The sequence below is a fragment of the Zea mays genome, chromosome 2, assembly GCF_902167145.1.
Source record: "Zea mays cultivar B73 chromosome 2, Zm-B73-REFERENCE-NAM-5.0, whole genome shotgun sequence".
NCBI lineage: Eukaryota > Viridiplantae > Streptophyta > Magnoliopsida > Poales > Poaceae > Zea > Zea mays.
Window position 1 is genome coordinate 198,817,038 of NC_050097.1, and position 19,376 is coordinate 198,836,413.

Consider the following 19,376-nt stretch of genomic DNA (forward strand, 5'->3'; position numbering starts at 1 on the left):
TTTTTTATTATGAAAAAGGGGAGTTTTTGGTACTTGATAAAATTTTCCATTGGAATATCTCTTGATTTGCCCAAACAAGTGTGTTTGACTTAGAGATAGGAAAAATGATTTGATTTACAAAATAACAAACCAAGTGGTGGCAAAGAATGATCCAAATATGGCAAATCTTGTGCAAAAACAATTTGGTCCTCAATTGCATTGATGTTGCACTTCTTTTGGTTGCTTTTGGATGTGTTGGCATAAATCACCAAAAAGGGGGAGATTGAAAGGGAAATGTGCCCTTGGGCAATTTCAATAATGTTTTGGTGATTAAGTGTCCAACACATTTAATTAAGTTCGTATGTGCCAAATAAAGCGAGAAGTGCGAATCAAGGCAAAAGGTATGTTTCTAGACTTGGTGATTTGGTTTTATGTACTAACATGATTATCCAAGTGCTAGAAATAGTGACTAAAGAAGAAAAGGAAAAGACTTGGCTCTGTGCAGCCAACTCCAGCTCGGCTTGGCACACCGGACTGTCCGGTGGTGCACCGAACAGTGTCCGGTGCGCCAGGCTGGTCCGCGTGAAAAGGCCGCTCTCGGGACTCGACGACGGCGTACGGCTATGATTCACTGGACCGTCCGGTGGTGCACCGGACTGTCCGGTGAGTCATCCGCGGCAAACTCGTCGCCCTCGGGAAAAGCAAAGGGGCAACGTGGCTATAATTCACCGGACTGTCCGGTGGTGCACCGGACTGTCCGGTGAGCCAACGGTCGCCTGCGCCAACGGTCGGCCGCGCAATCCGCGGGCGACGCGTGGCAGCTCCAACGATCGGCAGGGGGCACCGGACTGTCCGGTGTGCACCGGACAGTGTCCGGTGCGCCAACGGGCCTGGAGCTGCAACGGTCGTCTATGCCCGATTTGGAAGGCAATCACGCACCGGACATGCTACAGTAGCTGTGCGGTGGCGCACTGGACTGTCCGGTGCGCCACTCGACAGAAGGCAAGGATGGCCTTCCAAGTTTGCCTCCAATGGCTCCTAGCTGCCTTGAGGATATAAAAGGGACCCCTATGCGCATGGAGGAGTCACCCAAGCATTCACTAAGTATTCTCAAGCATCCAGACTCCGCTCCCGCGCATTCGCTTCATTGTGTTAGTGATTTGAGCTCCATTTGAGTTGCGAACTCCGTGTGTTGTGTTTTGAGCTCAAGTCGTGACTTGTGTGCGTGGTTGTGCTACGAATTTGAGTCTTGTGTGTGTTGCTCTTCCCAACCTTACTTCATGCTTTCTTTGTGATCAATATTGTAAGGGCGAGAGACTCCAACTTGTGGAGATTCCTCGCAAACGAGAAGAAAACTATAAGGAAAAAAGTCGTAGTATTCAAGTTGATCATTGGATCACTTGAAAGGGGTTGAGTGCAACCCTCGTCCATTGGGACGCCACAACGTGGAAGTAGGCAAGTGTTACTTGGCTGAACCACGGGATAAAATCGTGTGTCTCTTGTGTTGCTCCTCTCTGTGATTATTTGTGTTCGCAAGAGCTCGCCTCATAGACTTGATTAACTTGCGCTAATATCTCTTTAATCAAGCTTGTTGGTATTTAGTGTTTAATTTTACAGGATCACCTATTCACCTCCCTCTAGGTGCTCTCACTAGTCATCTCACATAGCCGGGTATAAGCAATACTCACAATATCCATATAACATCTGGCCATCTGTAACAACATTGGAAATAGAACCCTGAGTACTAGAATGTACTCAGCTAGACTTACTCGTCCAAAACTAGGAAATAAGAAAGTAAAAGACACCAAGGATCATGCAAAGCTTTATCTATAGCTGGCTCTTTATTTTAGAAGAGTGGATGAATTAATGTAATTATTAGCAGCTTAAAGGTGTGTCAAACTTATTAACCACTTTTAACAATTCAATGTTACCTATTCTGCTGCAAATCTAGATTAGCACCTAATTGACTAAATGACCATTGCCAATTCACTATAAGTCTAATTATGACTTTAGTAATGAATCAAATTAAGCAATACTGTTGGTTATCAATCAAGCAAGGGTAACCCAAACCCTTGATTTTAATCGTTACTGTCATTTTCCATAATCCATATCATCATTCTCATGGTTATCATTGTTTTTACTACGATGAGATAGCTCAAGTCAAGTGTTCACTATCTGTCGGGGACCATAATTAGGGGTACCCTCAAGACGCCTAATTCTCAGCTGGTAACCCCCATCAGCATAAAGCTGCAAAGGCCTGATGGGTACGATTAAGTCAGGGATCAGTCCACGCGAGTGACTCGATCACGCTTCACCCGAGCCTAGCCTCGGCCAAGGGCAGCCGACCTCGAGAGACTTCCGTCTCGCCCGAGGCCCCCCTTTTTATGGCGGACACATCACCGGCTCGCTCGAGGCCTTGGCTTCGCTCAGAAGCAACCCTGACTAAATCGCCACACCGACTGACCAAGTTGCAGGAGCATTTAACACAAAGGTGGCCTGACACCTTTATCCTGACACGCGCCCCCCGGCAGAGCCGAAGTGACCGCCGTCACTCCACCGCTCCACTGACCAGTCTGACAGAAGGACAGCGCCGCCTGCGCCACTCCGACTGCGGTGCCACTCGACAGAGTGAGTCTGACAGGCAGTCAGGCCTTGCCAAAGGCGCCACGGCGAACTCCGCTCCGCCCGACCCCAGGGCTCGGACTCGGGCTAAGACCCGGAAGACGGCGAACTCCGCTCCGCCCGACCCCAGGGCTCGGACTCGGGCTAAGACCCGGAAGACGGCGAACTCCGCTCCGCCCGACCCCAGGGCTCGGACTCGGGCTAAGACCTGGAAGACGGCGAACTCCGCTCCGCCCGACCCCAGGGCTCGGACTCGGGCTAAGACCCGGAAGACGGCGAACTCCGCTCCGCCCGACCCCAGGGCTCGGACTCGGGCTAAGACCCGGAAGACGACGAAACTCCGCCTCGCCCGACCCCAGGGCTCGGACTCCGCCCTGGCCTCGGCCGAACGACCTCCGCCTCGCTCGACCCCATGGCTCGGACTCGGCCTCGGCAACAGAAGACAGACTCAACCTCGACTTCGGAGGAGCCCTCACGTCACCCTGCCTAGGGCACAGACCCGCCACGTCAACAGGAAGCGCCATCATCGTCCTACCCCGAATCGACTCGGGTCACGGAGAACAAGACCGGCGTCCCATCCGGCCAGCTCCGCCGGATGGGCAATGATGGCGCTCCACAAGCTCTGTGACGACGGCGGCCCCCAGCTCTCTTACGGAAGCAGGGCGACGTCAGCAAGGACTCGACCGCTCCAACAGCTGTCCCTCCGCCAGGCTCCGTCGCACCTCCGACAGCCACGACATCACGCCAGCAAGGTGCCAAGACCTCTCCGGCTGCCACATTGGCATGTACCTAGGGCGCTAGCTCTCTCTCCGCTAGACACGTAGCACTCTGCTACACCCCCCATTGTACACCTGGATCCTCTCCTTACGACTATAAAAGGGAGGACCAGGGCCTTCTTAGAAGAGGTTGGCCGCGCGGGACCGAGGACGGGACAGGCGCTCCCTTGGGGCCGTTCGCTTCCCTCACCCGCGTGGACGCTTGTAACCCCCCTACTGCAAGCGCACCCGACCTGGGCGCGGGACGAACACGAAGGCCGCGGGACTTCCACCTCTCTCACGCTCGACTCCGGCCACCTCGCCTCTCCCCCCTTCGCGCTCGCCCACGCGCTCGACCCATCTGGGCTGGGGCACGCAGCACACTCACTCGTCGGCTTTGGGACCCCCCTGTCTCGAAACGCCGACAGTTGGCGCGCCAGGTAGGGGCCTGCTGCGTGCTGACGAACAGCTCCCCGTCAAGCTCCAGATGGGCAGTCTCCAGCAACCTCTCCGGCCCGGGGCGGTGCTTCGTTTCGGGACTCTTGAGTTCATGTCCTTCGACGGCAGCTACGACATGATACTTCTTCCACCGCCGCGCGACAACGACAATGGCGGCCGACAACCCGCCCGCCGGCGGCGGAATCGACGACATCTTCCCCGCGTGGTGGAAGAGCAACATTCGAGCTCGCTCCGTTCTCTCCCCCGCCAACGGAGGAGGAGGCGGGGCCATCAAGGCCAAGCGGGAGGCCGCGCTTCGTTGGTCGTCGAGCGAATCGACGCCCCCGACGCCCCGACGGAAGGCACGCAGGACGTCGACCTCGCGTTCAAGACGAAGGCAAGCGCCGTCCCCCCGCGACATGCTGACCCCGAGCAAGAAGACGACGCCGGCGCGCTCGCGGAAAGCCTGCAGGACGTCGCCCTCGTACCTAAGATGACGGTGCAACCAGTCCCCGATGTGACTACGTCGCTCCTCGTCGACCAAAAGGTACCGACTAACTCCCATCTTACGTCATTTCGACTCGGCCTCAACCCGCCAAACGACCTCGCTTTGGCGGGCGCTCTCATTGAGGCGAGTGCAACCCCACTGGGGTTTCGTATGCGGTCGCCTTGGGACCGGCTGACGGACGTCTCGACCTACGGGCCCTCTGGGTCCGAGGAAGATGACGATCCCAGCGTCTGTTGGGATTTCTCCGGACTTGGCAACCCCAGTGCCATGCGGGACTTCATGACCGCATGTGACTACTGCCTATCCGACTGTTCCGACGGAAGCCGCAGCCTTGGCGACGAGAGCTGCGGCCCAAGCCGCGAATGTTTCCACATCGAGCTAGGGGATCCCTCCAAAGGCAACCATCTCGGCATGCCGGAGGACGGTGATCTTCCTAGGCCGGTGCCTCGCGCCGACATCCCACGGGAGCTAGCTGTGGTCCCTGCTCCGGCGGGGGGTTACGACCCACAACTCGAGCAAGTCCGCGAGGCGCAGGCCGGGCTCAACGAGGGAACAGGAGCGCTTGGGCCGATCTGTCGGGACGTCGGGCAGGTATGGGCGGGCCAACCCCTGCCCGGAGAAATACGTCACCTGCCCCAAGGTCTCCAACACCGCGTCGCCAACGATGTCAGGGTCAGGCCGCCACCCGCATCCAGTGGGGTTGGTCAGAACCTGGCAGCCGCAGCGATGCTCCTCCGCGCGATGCCGGAGTCATCAACCACCGAGGGTCGGCGAATCCAGGGAGAGCTCAAGAATCTCCTGGAAGGCGCTGCGGCCCGACGGGCCGAGAGCACTGCCTCCCGAAGGCAGGGATATCCCTCGGAACCTCACGCCGCGACTTCCCGATTCATGCGGGAAGCCTCGGTCTACACCGGGCGCACGCACAACACCGCGCCTGCGGCCCCGGGCCACCTCGGCAACGGGCACCATCGACGCGACCGTCGGGCCCACCTCGACGAAAGGGTGCGCCGAGGCTACCACTCCAGGCGTGGGGGGCGCTACGACAGCGGGGAGGATCGGAGTCCCTCGCCCGAACCACCCGGTCCGCAGGCCTTCAGTCGGGCCATCCGACGGGCGCCATTCCCGACCCGGTTCCGACCCCCGACTACTATCACGAAGTACTCGGGGGAAACGAGACCGGAACTGTGGCTCGCGGACTACCGCCTTGCCTGCCAACTGGGTGGGACGGACGACGACAACCTCATCATCCGTAACCTCCCCCTGTTCCTCTCCGACACTGCTCGCGCCTGGTTGGAGCACCTGCCTCCGGGGCAGATCTCCAACTGGGACGACTTGGTCCAAGCCTTCGCTGGCAATTTCCAGGGCACATACGTGCGCCCCGGGAATTCCTGGGACCTTCGAAGCTACCGGCAACAGCCGGGGGAGTCGCTCCGGGACTACATCCGACGATTCTCGAAGCAGCGCACCGAGCTGCCCAACATCACCGACTCGGATGTCATCGGCGCGTTCCTCGCCGGCACCACTTGCCGCGACCTGGTGAGCAAGCTGGGTCGCAAGACCCCCACCAGGGCGAGCGAGCTGATGGACATCGCCACCAAGTTCGCCTCTGGCTAGGAGGCGGTCGAGGCTATCTTCCGAAAGGACAAGCAGCCCCAGGGCCGCCCATCGGAAGAGGCTCCCGAGGCGTCTGCTCCGCGCGGCGCCAAGAAGAAAGGCAAGAAGAAGTCGCAATCGAAACGCGACGCCGCTGACGCGGACCTTGTCGCCGCCGCCGAGTACAAGAACCCTCGGAAGCCCCCCGGAGGTGCAAACCTCTTCGACAAGATGCTCAAGGAGCCGTGCCCCTACCATCAGGGGCCCGTCAAGCACACCCTCGAGGAGTGCGTTATGCTTCGGCGTCACTTCCACAGGGCCGGGCCACCCGCCGAGGGTGGCAGGGCCCGCGACGACGACAAGAACGAAGATCACCAAGCAGGAGAGTTCCCCGAGGTCCGCGACTGCTTCATGATCTATGGAGGGCATGCGGCGAACGCCTCGGCTCGGCATCGCAAGCAAGAGCGCCGGGAGGTCTGCTCGGTGAAGGTGGCGGCGCCAGTCTACCTAGACTGGTCCGACAAGCCCATCACCTTCGACCAGGCCGACCACCCCGACCATGTGCCGAGCCCGGGGAAATACCCGCTCGTCGTCGACCCCGTTGTCGGCAATGTCAGGCTCACCAAGGTCCTGATGGATGGGGGCAGCTGCCTCAACATCATCTACGCCGAGACCCTCAAGCTCCTGCGCGTCGATCTGTCCTCCGTCCGAGCAGGCGCTGCGCCCTTCCACGGGATCATCCCTGGGAAGCGCGTCCAGCCCCTCGGGCGACTCGACCTCCCCGTCTGCTTCGGGATGCCCTCCAACTTCCGAAGGGAGACCCTGACGTTCGAGGTGGTCGGGTTCCGAGGAACCTACCACGCCGTGCTAGGGAGGCCATGCTACGCGAAGTTCATGGCCGTCCCCAACTACACCTACCTGAAGCTCAAGATGCCGGGCCCCAACGGGGTCATCACCGTCGGCCCCACGTACAAACACGCGTTCGAATGCGACGTGGAGTGCGTGGAGTACGCCGAGGCCCTCGCCGAGTCCGAGGCCCTCATCGCCGACCTGGAGAACCTCTCCAAGGAGGTGCCAGACGTGAAGCGCCATGCCGGCAACTTCGAGCCAGCAGAGACGGTTAAGGCCGTCCCTCTTGACCCCAGTGGCGACACCACGAAGCAGATCCGGATCGGTTCCGGGCTCGACCCCAAATAGGAAGCAGTGCTCGTCGACTTTCTCCGCACAAACGCCGACGTCTTTGCGTGGAGTCCCTCGGACATGCCCGACATACCGAGGGATGTCGCCGAGCACTCGCTGGATATTCGGGCCGGAGCCCGACCCGTCAGGCAGTCTCTGCGCCGATTCGACGAGGAGAAGCGCAGAGTGATTGGCGAAGAGATCCACAAGCTAATGGCAGCAGGGTTCATCAAAGAGGTATTCCATCCCGAATGGCTTGCCAACCCTGTGCTTGTGAGGAAGAAAGGGGGGAAATGGCGGATGTGTGTAGACTACACTGGTCTCAACAAAGCATGTCCGAAGGTTCCCTACCCTCTGCCTCGCATCGATCAAATCGTGGATTCCACCGCTGGGTGCGAAACCCTGTCCTTCCTCGATGCCTACTCAGGGTATCACCAGATCCGGATGAAAGAGTCCGACCAGCTCGCGACTTCTTTCATCACGCCGTTCGGCATGTACTGCTATGTCACCATGCCGTTCGGTTTGAGGAATGCGGGCGCGACGTACCAGCGGTGCATGAACCATGTGTTCGGCCAACACATCGGTCGCACGGTCGAGGCCTACGTCGATGACATCGTAGTCAAGACAAGGAAGGCTCCCGACCTCCTCTCCGACCTTGAAGTGACATTCCGATGTCTCAAGGCGAAAGGAGTCAAGCTCAATCCTGAGAAGTGTGTCTTCGGGGTGCCCCGAGGCATGCTCCTAGGGTTCATCGTCTCCGAGCGAGGCATTGAAGCCAACCCGGAGAAGATCGCGGCCATCACCAGCATGGGACCCATCAAGGACTTAAAAGGTGTACAGAAGGTCATGGGATGCCTCGCGGCCCTGAGCCGCTTCATCTCACGCCTCGGCGAAAGAGGTCTGCCTCTGTACCGCCTCTTAAGGAAGGCCGAGTGTTTCGCTTGGACCCCTGAGGCCGAGGAAGCCCTCGGCAACCTGAAGGCGCTCCTTACAAAGGCGCCTGTCTTGGTGCCCCCGGCAGATGGAGAAGCCCTCTTGGTCTACGTCACCGCGACCACTCAGGTGGTTAGCGCCGCAATTATGGTCGAGAGGCAAGAGGAAGGGCATGCATTGCCCGTTCAGAGGCCGGTCTACTTCGTCAGCGAAGTGCTGTCCGAGACCAAGATCCGCTACCCACAAGTTCAAAAACTGCTGTATGCTGTGATCCTGACAAGGCGGAAGCTGCGACACTACTTCGAGTCTAATCCGGTAACTGTGGTGTCATCCTTCCCCCTGGGGGAGATCATCCAGTGCCGAGAGGCCTCGGGCAGGATCGCAAAGTGGGCGGTGGAAATCATGGGCGAAACGATCTCGTTCGCCCCTCGGAAGGCCATCAAGTCCCAGGTGTTGGCGGACTTCATGGCCGAATGGGTTGACACCCAGTTGCCGACGGCTCCGATCCAACCGGAGCTCTGGACCATGTTTTTCGACGGGTCGCTGATGAAGACAGGAGCCGGCGCGGGCCTGCTCTTCATCTCGCCCCTCGGAAAGCACTTGCGCTACGTGCTACGCCTCCATTTCCCGGCGTCCAACAATGTGGCCGAGTACGAAGCTCTGGTCAACGGGTTGCGGATCGCCATCGAGCTAGGGGTCAGACGCCTCGACGCCCGCGGTGATTCGCAGCTCGTCATCGACCAAGTCATGAAGAACTCCCACTGCCGCGACCCGAAGATGGAGGCCTACTGCGACGAGGTTCGGCGCCTGGAAGACAAGTTCTTCGGGCTCGAGCTCAACCACATCGCTCGGCGCTACAACGAAACCGCAGACGAGCTGGCTAAAATAGCCTCGGGGCGAACGACGGTCCCCCCGGACGTCTTCTCCCGGGATCTGCATCAACCCTCTGTCAAGATCGACGACGCGCCCGAGCCCGAGGTACCCTCGGCTCAGCCCGAGGCACCCTCGGCACAGCCCGAGGTACCCTCGGCCCCCGAGGGCGAGGCACTGGACGTCGAGGAAGAGCAGAGCGGGGCCACGCCAGATCGAGATTGGCAGGCCCCGTACCTGCAATATCTCCGTCGAGGAGAGCTACCCCCCGACCAAGTCGAGGCTCGGCGGGTAGCGCGACGCGCCAAGTCGTTCGTCCTGCTGGGCGATGAAGAGGAGCTCTACCATCGCAGCCCCTCGGGCATCCTCCAGCGATGCATCTCCATCGCCGAAGGTCGGGAACTGCTGCAAGAAATACACTCGGGGGCTTGCGGCCATCACGCAGCGCCCCGAGCCCTTGTCGGGAATGCTTTCCGACAAGGCTTCTACTGGCCAACGGCGGTGACTGACGCCACTAGAATTGTCCGCACCTGCGAAGGGTGCCAATTCTATGCAAAGCAGACCCACCTGCCCGCTCAGGCTCTACAGACAATACCCATCACCTGGCCCTTCGCTGTATGGGGTCTGGACCTCGTCGGTCCCTTGCAGAAGGCGCCCGGGGGCTACACGCACCTGCTGGTCGCCATCGACAAATTCTCCAAGTGGATCGAGGTCCGACCTCTGAACAGCATCAGGTCCGAGCAGGCGGTGGCGTTCTTCACCAACATCATCCATCGCTTCGGGGTCCCAAACTCCATCATCACCGACAACGGCACCCAGTTCACCGGCAAAAAATTCTTGGATTTTTGCGAGGATCACCATATCCGGGTGGACTGGGCCGCCGTGGCTCATCCCATGTCGAATGGGCAAGTGGAGCGTGCCAACGGCATGATTCTACAAGGGCTCAAGCCCCGGATCTACAACGACCTCAACAAGTTCGGCAAGCGGTGGATGAAGGAACTCCCCTCGGTGGTCTGGAGCCTAAGGACGACGCCGAGTCGTGCCACGGGTTTCACGCCGTTTTTCCTGGTCTACGGGGCTGAAGCTATCTTGCCCACTGACCTGGAATACGGCTCCCCGAGGACGAGGGCCTACACCGATCAAAGCAACCAAGCTAGCCGAGAAGAATCGCTGGACCAGCTGGAGGAAGCTCGGGACAGGGCCTTACTACACTCGGCACGGTACCAGCAGTCCCTGCGACGCTACCACGCCCGAGGGGTCCGGTCCCGAGACCTCCAGGTGGGCGATCTGGTGCTTCGGCTGCGGCAAGACGCCCGAGGGAGGCACAAGCTCACGCCCCTCTGGGAAGGGCCATTCGTCATCGCCAAAGTTCTGAAGCCCGGAACATACAAGCTGGCCAACAATCAAGGCGAGATCTACGGCAACGCTTGGAACATCAAACAGCTACGTCGCTTCTACCCTTAAGATGTTTCCAAGTTGTTCACATACCTCGCACCTACGCAAAGTTTAGTCGTCAAGGAAGGGTCGGCCTAGCCTCGGCAAAGCCCGACCCTCCCTCGGGGGCTAAAAGGGGGGAGACCCCCTCTGCGTCGAATTTTTCCTCAAAAAAGGATCTCTTTTTAGCAGGATTACTTTCGTGCTTCTTGACTACTTCGGAAAGCGGATCCTGGAAACGACGGAGTACACGTAAGCAGCCAAGGCTGACCGAGCCGAGGGACTCCTACGCCTCCGGGATACGGATACCTCACTCATCACCTTCTGCGATAAGTAACTCGCGCTCGGATAAAGCGACTCCGTGAACCGAACAAGTCTTCACGTTCGGAAGCTCTCCTGCCGAAGCAGTCCTTCAAGCTTTCTCGACTAAGTCGAGGACAGGGCCTCATGAATGGGTGAAAGTACGCGTAAGCGGCAAGGCCGACCGAGCCGAGGGATTCCCATGCCTCTGGGATACGGATACCTCACTCGTCCCTTCCGCGAGAAGCAACTCTCGCTCACACAAACATCCCTGTTACCGACAGAGTCCAGATGCTCGAAACAAGAGGAAAAAAGACGCAGCTTCGCGAGCACGGCGAGGGTGTGTTTTCTGGCCTCGGCGGCCGCAGAAGGCACACGCTACAAGACGATCTGATCCTGCAGGCTCGGGTCTTCACGCTGAAGGGAGCCGTAGCACCCTCGGCATCGACGACGTCTTCAGCAAAGTCCGACCAGGCCTCGGACGGCGACGCGGTCCAGGAACTCCTCCGGGAATCCGGCCCGAGTAGGCGGCTCGGCCGGTTACCCCTGGGGCCTCGGCCAACCGGCCTCCAAGGGCGCCAGCCCGACCCGAGGCCTCGGCTGATCGACTTTGGCGTCGGCTCCGCTGACGGACAACACGGCTAGGCTCCGGCCAACCAGGTTCCCATTCTCGAGCCAACTCCGCCTCCGTTCATACTGATATCGCTACCCCTGGCCTCGGCTCATCGAAGGGCGGCCGAGGGGTCTCTTTAACTAAGCTAGAGGAGCCCCAGACAACAAGGCCGATCGGGCTGAGGGATTCCTACGCCTCCGGGATACGGATACCTCACTCGTCACCTTGACACGGGGCGACTCATGCTCGGTAAAGTGGTTCAGATAATCAACAGACGAGACTTAGTGCTCGAAAATGAGGAAAAACACGGCTCCGTGCCGAAATTACATACATGTTCAGGCCCCGACAGCCGCAATGAACAAAAAACACACTGGCATTCAAAGTGCCATCACAAACGGAACTCCGGTTCCGTCCCCATGGGTACGAGCGACCTCGGGCCTGCGGGGTGACGAACGCCGGGAGGCTCGCCAGCGACCTCTGCAGCAGCAGCCATGGCCCCGGGTGAATGCGGCCACCGGAAGGCTCTTGCTCGTGGTCCCGCTCAAGGGACACGAACAAGCCATCAAGGCCAAAGAGCGGGCCGCTCCCAAGCGCTCCGGTAGATCCTCGCTGCCGTCCTCGCCGCGAATGCGAGGAGGAAGACGGAATGTTGCATCCTAGCTGGACAGCAACAGTTCGCCTTCCCCGGCATGACTGGAGGACGACTCCGTCGTAGCGCGGGAGGGCGATTGCCACCACCAGAAGCTGGAAGAGGAGGTGGTTCGCCGACCCGCACATGAGGTAGAGCCCCGGCTCGCCTCGACCCCCGCCCCAGCGAGGATGACGAACACACCCGATGCTGAGGGCGGGATCACAGCCTGGTTTGCCTCTCCCCATCCAGGAGCTGGAGGTCACCGTCTTGGGTGACCACCGGCGGGAGAAAGCAACCAGGCTGCGTGATGAAAATCCTTGAAGCCGAACGATGGCTGAGAGGTACCAACTCCCATGGGGTTGCGTTCCTCCAACGAGGAGGCGGAAAGGCGGCGGATACCCCTCATCCGGGGGCTTGGAAGATGGAAAGACACGACGCACAAGGGAGGAAGAAGACATGGTTGCCTTCCGAAAGGAGTCTCCCTCCTTTTAAACGCAACTCTCCCTACGTGCGCCCCCAGACGCCGCGGGCTGAGTCTTCTCCAACACGCTCCAAGGCCCTCCCCTGCGACTCGAGGGCTGGGTCCCGCATGTCATGCAAACCAGCTCAGGGCAGAAGAAGCCAAACCGCCGCGCGTGGTGCGCACGACCGTCCAGCGGTTACAAGCGACCCCCCACTTTTGCCCAGACCAACGGGCGGAAGGGGCGGGCAGCCATGCAGACGGCATGCAACCGCGCCAGGTGGACGCGCTTCTCCGACTTCTGACACGCCAGCTTGGAAGCCCAGGCCCACGCGTCAAGCAACCGGCGCGCCAGTTGCTGCATGCAAGCAACCGCACCGCCACTTGTGCCACCGTCGCGCCTCTTCGGTTGCGGAGCCTATGCCGCGACTCGAGGCGACCCAGCAGCGCCAGCCTGGCGCGTTGGTCAAAGCGACCGAAAGTGGGCCGGCAGTAATGGCGGTGGCAGGCGGGCGGGCGCAGCAGGCACGTGGTCAGCCAGGCTCACGTCTCATCCTGGGACAGCAAGAGAGCCTCCTCCCACGGCGTGAAGACGGTGCACCCGTGACCCGTTCCTCGAACGGATCGCGCACGCGTAACGGCCACCCCGCCAACCACTCGCCCCGTCGCATTAACTCCACGGCGGGACACGCGGCGCCTCTGGCAGGAGAAGCGCGCGACGCTTCGCCTTCGCCGTAATAACCGCGTCAAAAAGAGGTACGCCACGTCGTTCGATTTCGTATCCCTTTTCCTTTTTCCTCTTTCTCTATCTCTTGCAACAGGGACCAGGAAAGGGGGATGCCCCGAAAAGGATCCTTTTCCGCGAAGGAACCGGGCTCCGAGCCCCCCCTACTGATCAGGGGTTCGAAGACTGGCCCTCCGAAGGGTTCAACAGTCGCCTCAGATCGCGTGGGCCCGACACCCACTACTGGTCAGGGGTTCGAAGGCCAGCCCCCCGAAGGGTTCCATGGCCGCCTCAGGCTACTCGGGCTCCGCGCCCATTACTGATCAGGGGTTCGAAGGCTGGCCCCCGAAGGGTTCACAGTCGCCTCAGACACCGAGCGAGGGATGACCAGGGGTACGTTCGATACATAACCGAGGCTCGGGCTGCGCTCCCGAGGTACCCTAGGACATTTCCGAGACCAGCGGGAACGATCTTGTAACGGAATCCCATCGGAGGGAGGCATCGAGCCCTCGGACCCCGTCACCAGGGGACCGGGTCCGGCAAATCACCCGCAGGTACTTTTGGGCGTGCCTCTGGGCCCCTAGCCGACCCCCAACGAACGGGGCACGGACGTCCACTCGGATTACCGGCTTGCAGCTCACCGGAGACACCATGTTCGGTGCCCATCGAGGGTAACATGGCGCACTCCCCCCCTCCTCCTTGCGGAAAGGCGACGTAGGGGCGTATGTAAAAAGTCGAGTCTGTCCCTGATCGTCCTCTCGCCCTGTGCAGAGGCTCGGGGGCTGCTCTCGCAAAAACCGGCTCCGGCCAAACCGTTGACAGCGTCAACATACCAGCCCGAGAGCTTGGGCCCCGACCGTGCACCCGGGCTACGGCCAGTTCGCATGAGGGAACGACCAGACCAGCCGAAGCATTACGCAAGGTATTAAGACCTCGAAGGAGTGTAACCACTCCTCCGAGGCCTCGGGGGCTACACTCGGCGGGTGCGCTCGCGCGCACCCACCGGAACAAAATGCAACCGAGAAAGGCTGGTCCCCTTGCAAATAAGTGCGACGAAAGCCTCCAAGCGAGTGCTAACACTCCCTTCGAGGCTCGGGGGCTACTGTCGGGGACCATAATTAGGGGTACCCTCAAGACGCCTAATTCTCAGCTGGTAACCCCCATCAGCATAAAGCTGCAAAGGCCTGATGGGTACGATTAAGTCAGGGATCAGTCCACGCGAGTGACTCGATCACGCTTCATCCGAGCCTAGCCTCGGCCAAGGGCAGCCGACCTCGAGAGACTTCCGTCTCGCCCGAGGCCCCCCTTTTTACGGCGGACACATCACCGGCTCGCCCGAGGCCTTGGCTTCGCTCAGAAGCAACCCTGACTAAATCGCCACACCGACTGACCAAGTTGCAGGAGCATTTAACACAAAGGTGGCCTGACACCTTTATCCTGACACGCACCCCCCCGGCAGAGCCGAAGTGACCGCCGTCACTCCACCGCTCCACTGACCAGTCTGACAGAAGGACAGCGCCGCCTGCGCCACTCCGACTGTGGTGCCACTCGACAGAGTGAGTCTGACAGGCAGTCAGGCCTTGCCAAAGGCGCCACGGCGAACTCCGCTCCGCCCGACCCCAGGGCTCGGACTCGGGCTAAGACCCGGAAGACGGCGAACTCCGCTCCGCCCGACCCCAGGGCTCGGACTCGGGCTAAGACCCGGAAGACGGCGAACTCCGCTCCGCCCGACCCCAGGGCTCGGACTCGGGCTAAGACCCGGAAGACGGCGAACTCCGCTCCGCTCGACCCCAGGGCTCGGACTCGGGCTAAGACCCGGAAGACGGCGAACTCCGCTCCGCCCGACCCCAGGGCTCGGACTCGGGCTAAGACCCGGAAGACGACGAAACTCCGCCTCGCCCGACCGCAGGGCTCGGACTCCGCCCTGGCCTCGGCCGAACGACCTCCGCCTCGCCCGACCCCATGGCTCGGACTCGGCCTCGGCAACAGAAGACAGACTCAACCTCGACTTCGGAGGAGCCCCCACGTCACCCTGCCTAGGGCACAGACCCGCCACGTCAACAGGAAGCGCCATCATCGTCCTACCCTGAATCGACTCGGGTCACGGAGAACAAGACCGGCGTCCCATCCGGCCAGCTCCGCCGGATGGGCAATGATGGCGCTCCACAAGCTCTGTGACGACGGCGGCCCCCAGCTCTCTTACGGAAGCAGGGCGACGTCAGCAAGGACTCGACCGCTCCAACAGCTGTCCCTCCGCCAGGCTCCGTCGCACCTCCGACAGCCACGACATCACGCCAGCAAGGTGCCAAGACCTCTCCGGCTGCCACATTGGCATGTACCTAGGGCGCTAGCTCTCTCTCCGCTAGACACGTAGCACTCTGCTACACCCCCCATTGTACACCTGGATCCTCTCCTTACGACTATAAAAGGGAGGACCAGGGCCTTCTTAGAAGAGGTTGGCCGCGCGGGACCGAGGACGGGACAGGCGCTCTCTTGGGGCCGTTCGCTTCCCTCACCCGCGTGGACGCTTGTAACCCCCCTACTGCAAGCGCACCCGACCTGGGCGCGGGACGAACACGAAGGCCGCGGGACTTCCACCTCTCTCACGCTCGACTCCGGCCACCTCGCCTCTCCCCCCTTCGCGCTCGCCCACGCGCTCGACCCATCTGGGCTGGGGCACGCAGCACACTCACTCGTCGGCTTTGGGACCCCCCTGTCTCGAAACGCCGACACTATCCAAGAGCGGTGGTGATTCGAATCGATTACTGACCAGCTGGCGGGGTATTCCTAACACAAATCACACACACAGTACTTCGTGAGATACGGTCACCACCATACGTATTCCAGAAGCAGACCGACTATACTTTGCGGGTACAACAGAAGCAACCATACCCATGGACCTCCCGACTACCAGAGAGTCAGGTGGCCGCCATGACCATGGGTCATCTCGATGTGTCCCCGCCGCTCCTCAACCACACCAGTAAGTGCACCCCAAGGTCGAACCCGACTGGAATAGTATTTTGGCTTCACAGTCGAAACGAGTTATCCATCTAGCTATGTGATTAGGTATAATTTCAACATGACTCGAAGGACCACAACAGTATGGTCCTTAATTGATATAGGTGGGATCACTATGGCCTACATTCCCTCATAAGACTCCGCCCGGTCTCAAAATTAACCTTTATATTATCATGGATATTACCCAATGACTTTATCCAAACCAAGCATAAGGTAACCACCTATATCTCGCAGGTGACAGGAAATCACCCGACTTCTACCGTCTAAGCAGACCTAACATTTTAAGCGTACTTAACTAACCAGGTAATAAGGATGGGATAAACAACGATAATCAAGGATAAATGCAGCAATTGTTTCCAAACAACTCCTACAATCTAATGCAACAAACATAGGCAGGTGGTAAATAAATCAATTACTGCAAACCGTAGAAATTACATGTCGGGGCTCGCCTTTCTCGAAGGAATTTGGGTGGTGGTCAGGGCTCTCCTAGGCTTCAGCTTCAGGCTCAATCTCCTCAGCAAAAACCTCTTGTAGCTCCTCGGCAGCTCTTGTATGATACATGTGTGCAACTATGAGGGCAGAGAATGCATAGTGCCAGAGATGCATGATGCTTATGGGGTGCATGCGGTTTGCAACATTCTTTACGGTTTAATTTTCATAGGTTAAATACAAACTGGTTCTACAACCACTACGATATGGGTCCGATTCTGCCCTCGATATCTATGACGGAGGACGCCCCCAACGTCATCGGATACAGTGAAGTTGACGTGTCCCTTAAGAAACTTTTTCCCATACTAAGCATTGTGTCAACCACTACAGTATGGGCAACCTCTCCAGGGACTTGTCTCAATCACATCCAAGGACTTAGGCCCTTCCCCTCTCCCGCTCAGCTTGTAATCCCTACTGCAAGCACTTTGGTGCGAGTAATATAAGCCTCATGCTCCCTCTTTTGGAAGTAGAGCCTTGCGTAGCCCGAATCAGGATAAATCGCTTGTGTCAACTCGCATCACCATCTGGGTCTGGGGCACGCAGCATCATTTCACTAGTTGGTTAGGACCACAAGTCCAAACACCAACATTATGAATATCATGGTCATCACAAAATAAAATTTAAAATTTAATTTTTGTAGAAAGACTAATAAATAAACATAGATCATTCTCGTAGTTATTTTTGGGAATTTTATAGTTCTGACCTTAGTTTTGGCACGTTGCTTATATATGCTACTAGTTTCGGTTGATGCTCAATTTTGTCCAATAGTTTCGGTTGATGCTCAATTTTGTCCCCGTCAAACCAATTTATCCTCAATTTTGCTACTCCGTCAGCAATCTGTTGCTTCGCCCACCGTTACCGACATGTGAGATTCACTACAGAATCTCTAGCCCACTTCAGCGTCCCATGTCTCACCTGTCAATATAAGTGCGCGAAGCAACATATTGCTGATGTTTGAGCACAAATTGGTCTGGCGGGTAGACAAAACTAAAACTAGTGGCAGGTCAGAACAGTACAAATCCCTATTTTTTACGAATGTTTGACAACTTTTTCATCAATGTTTGATAGCCTTTTTTACTATAATGTACGGACATAATTCTAAGTATATATGTAAATGGAGTATACATATAAATGGAGAAATATTATTTATATATGTGCGTAATGCGTAGCAACATAGGTGAGAGAGAGAGAGAGACAGAGAGAGAGAGAGAGAGAGAGAGAGAGAGAGAGAGAGAGAGAGAGAGAGAGAGAGACGAGAGAGACGAGAACGGGGAATGCTGATACAATACAAGAACACCCAGCCGGATAGACGCAAGCGTATGTATGTCTCCCAACGTCAATCGCTGAAATCGATAGTGGCGGTGGAAAGGATGTTGTCCCCGGTGGTGGGGTGCGCCGCCGGCACGTCGTTCACCACCGCAGTCCCCTGCTGCCACACGTGGGTGAACTTGCTGCTCCCCTGCTGCCCGTTCCCGGCCGGCAGCGCCAGCGTCGCGTACAGCACCATCTCCTTCCCGTCCACGTACTCCGCCGCCACGTCCGACACCGGGAACGCCAGATCCCCGGGCGCGGCGGGCGCCATGGACGGCGCGTAGCTGTCGAGCAGCGTCGGGTACGCGACGAGGCTGCCGTCGGAGCGCTGGAACGCGACCACGGCCTGCGTGCCGACCATGCCGGCGCGGCCGCTCGGGTTGATCCCCCACGCCACCCACCCGTCGTCGCCCTTGGCCTGCGGCGCCCGGAACGCGACGGCGACCGTGTTGGTGGCAGCCGTGTAGTTGTAGTGCAGCGTGGCGCCGAGGCGTGGCAGGTCCGCGCACGACGCGTAGGGGTTCTGCCCGCCGGTGGTGCCCGAGAAGGTGTGGCTTGAGCACGGTGCCGCCTTGGCGGCGGTGCTGCTCGGAGGAAGCGACGAGAGTGCAGCGATGGCCATGGCGACGGCGAGGGAGACGAAGGTGCTGGTGGTGGAGCCTCGGCGACCAACGGCGGCAGCTGCCATCGTCTCAGGGACACACTCTGGTTTGGCTCCCTACGACGGTAGTTGATGTGCCCGTGGAACTGATGTGCATATGTGATGGTGGGAGCATGAGCTGCGTCGTGAACTATATATATATGGGCGGGTCTGGATGGAGGCGGGTAGAACCGTAGAAGACGGTAATAAAACGCACGTCTATCTGGGTTGGTAAGACCACGCTTTTGTGATTTGCGTCTCTGGTCGTCTGAGTTGCAGTTACGACGGTTGTGAACTCTGCTGCTCTGCTCATGTCACGGATTTTAATTCTAGAAGCACCGTCACCTAGTCGATTTCATAATTCATTAACACAATCGGTAGGTCATCTGAAATAATTTGATCACCAGCCTTTTGCGAGCCGAGCATGGCTGCATGGGGTTTCTCTTTGGCAATTTCGCCGTAAACAGTAAGGGTTTGTTCGGTTATTCCTATCACATATGGATTGAATGAGATTGGAAAAAAATATGAAGGATTTTGACTTGTTCGGGATTTAAACTCATCCAATCCTACCAAATCCATATGGATTGGGAGGAAAGCGAACAAGCCCTAATGGTGGTCCTTGGGACAGCCGGTCAGAATAATGAACTTGTACTAAAACCATGTAATTGCATTCATCATGCAAGAATGCATTCTGATTCTATGATGTTTGTATTCAGAGAATATGCATCATTATTCCATATTTTGTACAAGTATCGTGACCTGTGAGTACATTCTTCATTAGGATGCCGAATTTGCATATTCCGATTTGTTTGGTTGCATGGTTGGTCGTCAAACTTTGTTATACCAAACATTAGCCATGCCACGGTTTCTTAGGTGGTG

General features: G+C 58.3%; 1 protein-coding gene across 1 annotated transcript; it reads right to left on the reverse strand.

The window, feature by feature from the left end:
- Positions 1-17,672: 17,672 nt before the first annotated feature.
- LOC100282365 (uncharacterized) lies at positions 17,673-18,622 on the reverse strand. Its single transcript, NM_001155277.3, has one exon. The coding sequence runs from the start codon at positions 18,543-18,545 to the stop codon at positions 17,883-17,885; it is 663 nt and encodes a 220-aa protein (NP_001148749.2). The 5' UTR covers positions 18,546-18,622; the 3' UTR covers positions 17,673-17,882.
- Positions 18,623-19,376: the final 754 nt, after the last annotated feature.

What these genes read in the sequence shown, in the direction of transcription:
- LOC100282365 (NM_001155277.3), bottom strand. Translation starts at nt 18,545, where the DNA reads ATGGCAGCTGCCGCCGTTGGTCGCCGAGGCTCCACCACCAGCACCTTC.